Here is a 7897-nt window from a genome sequence, read left to right as displayed (position 1 = left end):
AGGACTTTTTCTTTGTTTGCATTCTCTAGGAACGCTGAAGTCTGATGACAGTCAGCTCATGGGTCGATGAAGAGTTCTAATAATGCTCCTTACATATAGAATTGATAAATCCCAAGCTTCACTTTCCCTTTATTAGATTATGCACTAACGTTAATAACTCTTGCAGTGTTTAGTCAAAAACATGACAATTTTACCAAAACTCTTTAGTCACTTCCTGGTTCACTGTCGGTAATAAGATTACTTGGTTGGGGGTAGAAACTAATCATGGTTAGGACCAAACCTCATTCTTTCTGTCCTGCCACTGCCACCTTCATGGATGCCTCTTTTTCCACTTCACATGCAATTGCTAGAGGTTGCATTAATCAGGTCCTACTCAGAAATAGAGACTAAAAAGACCCCATAAAACAGTTCTATGAACTTCACTTAACTGCAGATTCTCTAGTGTGCAGATATAAAAAAGAAGGGAGAATTGCCAGTCCAAATAGATATGCAGTCCAAAAGCACCTCAGGCTGGTGCATGAAGAAATAATAGCTCATAATTCTGTCAGTTTGACTGCGAATAGAAACAGCCTCAGGCTCTTGGAGTGAATAAATAGGGCTAATCGTGACACAAATCTATGGACTAACTGGTTTCAAAAGCCGACGGACAGGTTTAATACACACCCATATTGTGCAGTCTGTGTAACTGTACTTCGGTTTCACCCTAAAAGAGGAAATCCCAGCTTCAGACTGAAGTCCGTCAACCACACATGTCAACGACTGCACTTCCTTATACATGTGCACTTCGTGCTTCATTACTCTCAACATCACTGCACGTTCTGTGGATTCTATCCTTATGTTTGTTGGTGAAAAGATTCAACCAAACTTATGCAAAAGCCGCAACATTAGCACTCAGTCAAGAGGACATTTGTCTCCTCTGCACAGCCAAGACGTCACCGAATGCACAGGTGAGCCGGTTTGTATTTTATGCTCTTATCTGTGATTAACCTGCAGTTTTACTCATTTCACAAATGATTAAACAAAGCTTAAAAACATCAGATCATGGTGAAATTTTCCAGTCTGGTCTGTCGCTGGTTGTGAAACCTTGTAAAAGAAATGACAAAGCATTTCCACGCCGTTATTTGGAAAACCTTTAGATACTTACATTTCCTGCCATTATCACATGACAGACAGAAAACAGAACTTTGATCTTGACAACTTTTACTTCCTGTGGTAAGAATTGCATATACACACTATTTTTCATGCTGTTATCAGCAGAGGGGGTTTCAGTTTTCCGACATCTGGGCGATCATGTCGAAAGACCTAGAATTTTTGCCACAGATGATTGGTGCCAGTTTCAAATTTCTTTTGCAACTTCTTGCACACCTGACCACCACTGATAATGAAACTTGGCTTTTGGCAAACTTCCTGCAGAAAGTAAGACTGACTAAATCCTGTTAAATATCATGTTAATAAATGTTAGAACACAGGTTTATTTATTCCCCTGTTGTTAATGTTCGACAATTATTTAAACGAGCTTCAACATGGCTTGAATAATTATATTCAACCTGCCACAGCTTTGTTTATGTCCTTGTACTGTAACAAACTACACAGTGAACGATGATATCCATGACTAAAATCCGGTTTTTCATCTTCTTTGTTTTTTTAAACATGGGTGGCAAATGAATGAAACAAGCAGAGAAACACCCTGGCTTGCATTTCCATCTTTACAACAGCAGGGGGCAGCAAACAGCTGGGATATTTAGCATATTTACAGATGCAAGAAATCTAAATTAGGAAAAGGTATAGGTACTTCTTACCCTTTGTCAGGCATAAAGTGACTGACTTCATGGATGAATCTGCTTTTTTTGGTAATTTTTTTAATAAGAAAACAAGATTTTTAAGACTAGAAAAGGGTCACGTTTTGTTCAAGTAGATTTTACGACTGGAGTTTATTATCAAAAATGTGTACGGGATTATGTCCTTTCATATGTCCACCAATATTAAATTAAATATTAAATATTCTTCTAAATATAAATCTTCTTCTTGTAACTTAACTCGTATGCTATTTTCGTGTCCTTCTCTCAAGGCATTTTTAGCAGCTACTTCAACTGAATTTCTCTTCACGTTGCAGTCGTTGGTCTTCCGGACAATTGGTTAAATTCTACCTGTTTTTTAGCAAGGCATTGGGTACTTCTGCAGTAGAAATCCAACAAACCTCCAGCCAGTTTTCAGTTATTTTAATTATTAATTATTTTTTCAAATTAATTAATTATTTAATTATTTTAACTCTGTTTTTTGTGTGCGTTTCTGTGTTTAAATCTCAGTGAGTGGGACTTTGGTGTCCCTTAAGGAACAAGTGTGGGCTGGGTTGGTTGTTCTGAATCAAAGTAGCTTAGTTTTACATTCTCTGTACTTTCTATTGAATTTGTATACAATTAATTTAGTATATTATCTGTAAATGTAGAGAGGAGTGGGATAAGTTGAGCCATCTTTCAGGTATTCTCTCTGTAAGATGAGAGTAAACGAGAGGGAAGTGGAATTAAAGTCTCAAACTAAATTTTAGGGTGTGTTTTTAGTTGCACTGTCTGGGGATAAACCGACCATTAAGCTGAATCTAAATTAAATCTGAGAAATGTTCAAGTAGACTTGCCTATTTAAGTAAAGAAATTACTATTTGTAGAACAAGAATGAAATAAACAAGTTGTTTACTTCCCCAAAACAGAGAGCTTGTTAAGTAAAACCACACAAATACTGAAGGAGAACAACCGAATAAATGTCACTGAAACTAAAACTGCTGCCTATGGCATCATATGGTCTATGTTGAATGCAACCCCACCCCTTTCACTTTGGGGAACTTGCAAACAAAGCAACAGCTGATGCCAATGATTTTCCATGCAGGTTGCAGTGAAATTATTGCCCCTTCCTTGCAGTTGGTCCAAACACCGGCTCAGCTCACTTTACCCTGCATTGTTTGACTCTCTTTGCCCCACTGCCAATAATAGCTGGGTTTCCAACTCTGGCATATATGTAGCTAAATAAATTGCATGGTTTTGTATGCTGACAAATTACCATTATAGCAGTCATTACACTCTGATATGTCAAAATTTTAATATTTTTTAAGGGGAAATTGGTGCCTATTACTCCTCCCATGTGTTTCTTCTTTTATGCAGTGTGACAGAAATGATAGACCGCCTTGGTTCCCCAGGTTTGGATTCTCGTTGTAGTGTGATCGTCTGTTCCTAAGTCTTTAAGAATTTTTCTTACCATCTTTCTTTGACCCCATGACTTTCCATAGACATCAAGGAAAATAGCTTTTTTACTTTCAACCGGGCCCTTACTTTCGTGTCTTGTCTTTTTTTTTGTTATTTCTATATCATGAATGCAGCTCAAAGCTTTAATAATCAGAATTAAAATAAAGAACATTTATAATGAGGGAGTTTGATGGAGAAAGCTGTGGGCTTACCTTACTGAAGCTTGAAAGAGACACTGGAGTTTTCCCATGGTGTATAAACCATATCATGTGTTACGTACTTACAGGTGTGGTCAAGTGTGGCCTCGGGAATCCCTTTGTTCTTAGAAGTGAATGATAAGCAGTGGAAAGACAATGTGTGCAGACTTGTTTTCATTCAAAGCTAAGACGAACATTTAAAGTTTTATGGAATCAAAGTCCATTATTCTCACTACACAATAGTGCAGTTAGTGGCAGACATAATGCACTTCGCTAAGTTTTTGTACTTTAATGCACGGAGCCAATGACTCTGTGGTTGCTTTAAAGGGACAGCACAACATTTTAGAAATGCACTTATTTTCTTTCTATGTAAGAATAAGATGAAGATCCATAAAGATAAAAATCCTATGACTCACATTGACCAAAGTTAAGTCTACCTCTAAAACACCTGTATAACTTAAACCTGTGTAGCCTAAACCTGTGTATGTGAACTGCTTAAATGACAATGTGATACCTCTAAGAAGCGTGAGAGAAGTCTGTTAGTTGTGATGTTATAGTAATGGTGTGTTTAATTTGGAACTCAGACTGATGTCACAACTGAGTTGACTGTGTTGGAAGTCAGAAAACTAGTAGAATCTGCTACAGTTTGCAGTAACTGACCAAACAAACTAGGGTTAGGGTTATCCCATGATGAGGTTCCTCAACTCTCAGTTTAAAATCTGACTCATAAGGAGGCAACCCAGTTGATTTTTCACACTGGGAACTCTGAAATTCCAACTTCGGAGTCCTAATGGAGTGCAACTAAAAAGATTGTCCCATTTTCTTCCTTCTGTATCGCCAATCCATCATCAATGCTTTCCTAAAACAACCCGGAGAACCATCTTTACTTGTCCAAAAGCTGTTTTAATCACAGTTTCAAGGGCAGTCTGGCAGCAGATTTCCAGTTTTCAGATCTATCAGCTTTGTCAGTTGGCCCTTACAAAGTTTCGATGGATGCATGTTATCAGAGCTTAAGAAGTAGCTCTGTTTTTGGGATTTGTACAAAATCATATTCTTTACTTTGCCTTCCTCTCTCTTGGTATTTCTGCTCAGGGAGCCTTTAACCTTTAAATGTTATCAGTCACTGCCTTTGCTCATCACCCGGCTGTTGTGTGATGTATTCAAAACAAACGAGTAACATAGAACTCATCACTTCCTGTACCAGAAATGTTTTTCCCAAATATGATCAATGACTGACGACGCAACATATCTTATGACTTTTAAAAGTGAAACACAGAATAATGGCAGAAAAACATGTCATGTTTGACTATAACAAACCAATATTGTAGATACTTTACTGTTTGCTTTGTTCCACTAACCCTGCCTTGATGCATTCCACTTGCACACTGGTGGTTTATATTGCAGAAAAGTTTCCCATGGGGCAACATGTCCTGTCATTTTGTTCTGCTATAAATAGGTCAGTGTCTTCCCATCCAGAACCAATAATGCTCATACACAATATGTGCAGTATGAGCCTCCAGCTGACTATTCAAACATGGTTCTTTATCTCAGAAAAGTATTGAAGCTCCTGCAATAAACTACAGGCAATAGCAGTCATTCCTTGGACTAGATAAAATAACAGACTCAGGCCAAGATATTGTTTCACCGAACAGCGCTATCAACTTCAAAGTAACTATCATAAAAATGGGAATATGTTTTGTACAAGAGATTAAAGCTTGGTGAGCTATATTGTTGTTTTTGGAGACTTGCCAATTTAGATTAATAAAACATATCAGCAGTACAGGATCATCCCAGTCTATGCATACCATCATTACACACATCATAAATTCAGGCAATCTGGCACCTTTACTGCTCAAAGAAGATAAATTTAACCCGATGTGATGCAAATATCTCTTTCAAAGTCTTCAGTTATCCTGTAAAATTGGATCCATGTTTAATCCAATTCATTCTCTACTATTCAGTGTAGGAAGAGTAAACAGAGGAAAGTAGGTCATGGAGCAGCAGGACTAAAGAATGAGTCAGAATCACCTGGGTGAGCACTGACTCCTGTTTTTATCAAAAAAGGTGGATAAAGACATTGTCCTCTAGCAAAGTCTCACAAGAAAACGTGTTGGTACCACGATTTGGGCTTAGGAATCATGAAATGGCTACATATGTGAAAGCTTTTTAAAAATCTTTTTTTTTATTTCTATGTAGGTTGACTTGACAGTTAATGGACGTCCTTGACGTCCTTGTCTATACACGTCCTCAAAGATTAAGCCTGTGTTTGAAAGCTGCAATATGTAGGTGACCTGTAGGGGCAGCATAGGGCCAAACTCAACCGGAATTTGGCAGCGGTAAAAGTGGAGGAAAGTTTTGAAAAGAAGCTTGTAGAGGTAGTCCGCAATTACCTAATCTTTACAGTGTGTCTTTGCCACTTCACAATGACAAATATGTTTGTGAAAATAGCCAGTTTGATGACAGTATCATTTTAGAAAAGTCTCCAAAATGTTGGAGAAACCGAATCATCCATTGCGCCCCCGGTGGTATCCTCCGGTAACAGGCGTAGTACACGGCAAGTAAGTGAACGATTACCCCCATGACGGAACAAGTTGCTTATGTGAACGTGTGATTAAATAGTAGATTCCTGGTCTAAAAGCAGGGTTCGTGGATGACAACCACCACACATCCTCCTTACAATCAAGCAAATCAAAGCCAAGAAAGTTCCTGTTTAGTAAAGTTGGCTCTTATTTCCTCACTGGAGAAAAACTATAGAGCTTTATTAGACGCCACCAAATGTTTATCTAACCTCAGGTGGCGTTACACTTATTTAACGTCTGACTCTTATTAAATGGCACTGGGGAAAGAATTAAAAATAATCAACCTAGTTGATATAATTCACATTGCAAGTTGAGGTTTTGAACTGGCACCTAATTATAACTGCTCTACTCTTTCTTGCCCACTAATTGATTTTCTTCTTCAATCATCATTCTATTGAACTATCTGTATGCCCTTTTCATTCAGGGTATGGAGGACCAGCTGTCTCCAAATACACGGAGGAGTTTCACATTCTCATCTCTTCGCATTAAAAGTAAGAAAGTGGATCATACGAAGTCACAGAGATGCTCATTTTTTGATTTAAATAAAGTCTCTGTCTGTTCAGCTCAGTAACACCACTTTTATTATCTGGATGTGAATCTTCCACAGAAAGGCACAACAGCGAGGAAGACGATGGATTTGCACAGAGAAGACTTTTGCGGTCTTTTTCATCGACCCGAGAATCACAAAGAAGTGGTAAACAAGACACTCAATTTTGTAGGATAAGACCAAGAGTTGAACAATTTTTCATACAAGTCTCTGCTCACATTGTGGGTCCTTCAGCAGATAAGAATGTTAACCATCTGAGTATCCTTTGTTCCTTTGCCAAGCAGAGGTGGTGTTTAATATCATTTGTTTGTCTAAGTTTAGGCAAAGGCAGAACCTGTTAAAAAAAAAAAAAGTATGGTAGATCTGGATAATAGTGCCTTTCTATATTAATTTTTTGTTCCTTCAAGCCTAATACTTTATACTTGCCGTTCTCGCCCACACACCAGGCAAAATAGGAGTCCTGTTCAAAAACTGACATCACAAAAGATTTTTGATTTTTGTATTTGGAAACCAGGAAGATCTGCAGTGAAGAGTGTACAAGCAAATCTGTCCACGACTCCTCATCAAAACCAGAGAAGGTAAAACCAGAGTAAATGTTCCATAACAGAAGGCTTAAAGTGGAACAGACTTTTTTACCGTCCTGCACGACTTCTTCTGAAGCTCTTTCATTGTTTTAGCAGCAACGCCTACTGTTCTGGAAGAGAACTCCAGTGAATACGGCACTCCTATAGTGCCAGTATAAAAAGGTTATGGCGCTGTATTGCCGTCACACTTTTCTATCACGACCGGCGGTCCTTTTAAAGACTTTTTTGCAAACGACACCACACGATGCCATGTGCGAGGGTGAGAATGGCGAGTATAAACGAAGCCTTAGCCTCAATATACCTTTAAGAAGACATCTTGGAAAAATAGCAATGCTAAAAAAAATGAGAGGGTCTAAAAATGTTGTAAGGGCCGTAAAGTAAGCTATAACTTCCAGACATGAACTAGTGAAAAAGCAGTTTATTATGAGTTTCACATTGAAAAAGAACAACTGGAAACAGTATATAAGGTAAGCCTGATATTTTTTCATTTTTAAAGCAGTCCCAGTTGAAGACGCCGCTGCAGAGCTACGCCGTGTTCGAGAACAGTTGAAGAAATTAGGTATGTGTGAAAGTAACACAAGCACACACTCCAGAAGTGACTTGAATCACGGGGAAGGATTTCTTTTCTTCATCAACGTTTAACAAGAGCTGAAAGCTCACCTTAATTCCAGTGGAAAAGTCAGCACATTACTTCCTGATGGGATTTTCTGAGCACTTTCTCTTGTTCTCATTGGAACATGAAGGATAGCAGAAGAAA

At 38.2% G+C, this 7897-nt stretch overlaps 1 protein-coding gene across 1 annotated transcript in view; it reads left to right on the top strand.

The window, feature by feature from the left end:
- The first annotated feature begins 696 nt into the window (after nucleotides 1-696).
- Nucleotides 697-7897, top strand: part of LOC140271454 (DENN domain-containing protein 2D-like) — a 33036-nt gene continuing 25835 nt past the window's right edge. The window contains exons 1-4 of the mRNA XM_072366679.1: nucleotides 697-947; nucleotides 6434-6500; nucleotides 6617-6703; nucleotides 7637-7699. Coding sequence (XP_072222780.1) covers nucleotides 750-947; nucleotides 6434-6500; nucleotides 6617-6703; nucleotides 7637-7699 — 415 coding nt within the window. The 5' untranslated portion in view covers nucleotides 697-749. The remainder of the gene's footprint in view (nucleotides 948-6433; nucleotides 6501-6616; nucleotides 6704-7636; nucleotides 7700-7897) is intronic.

Source organism: Leuresthes tenuis, unplaced genomic scaffold, assembly GCF_036924035.1.
Source record: "Leuresthes tenuis unplaced genomic scaffold, fLeuTen1.0.hap1 SCAF_16, whole genome shotgun sequence".
NCBI classification, from domain to species: Eukaryota; Metazoa; Chordata; class Actinopteri; order Atheriniformes; family Atherinopsidae; genus Leuresthes; species Leuresthes tenuis.
This window is presented reverse-complemented; position numbering and strand designations above follow the sequence as displayed.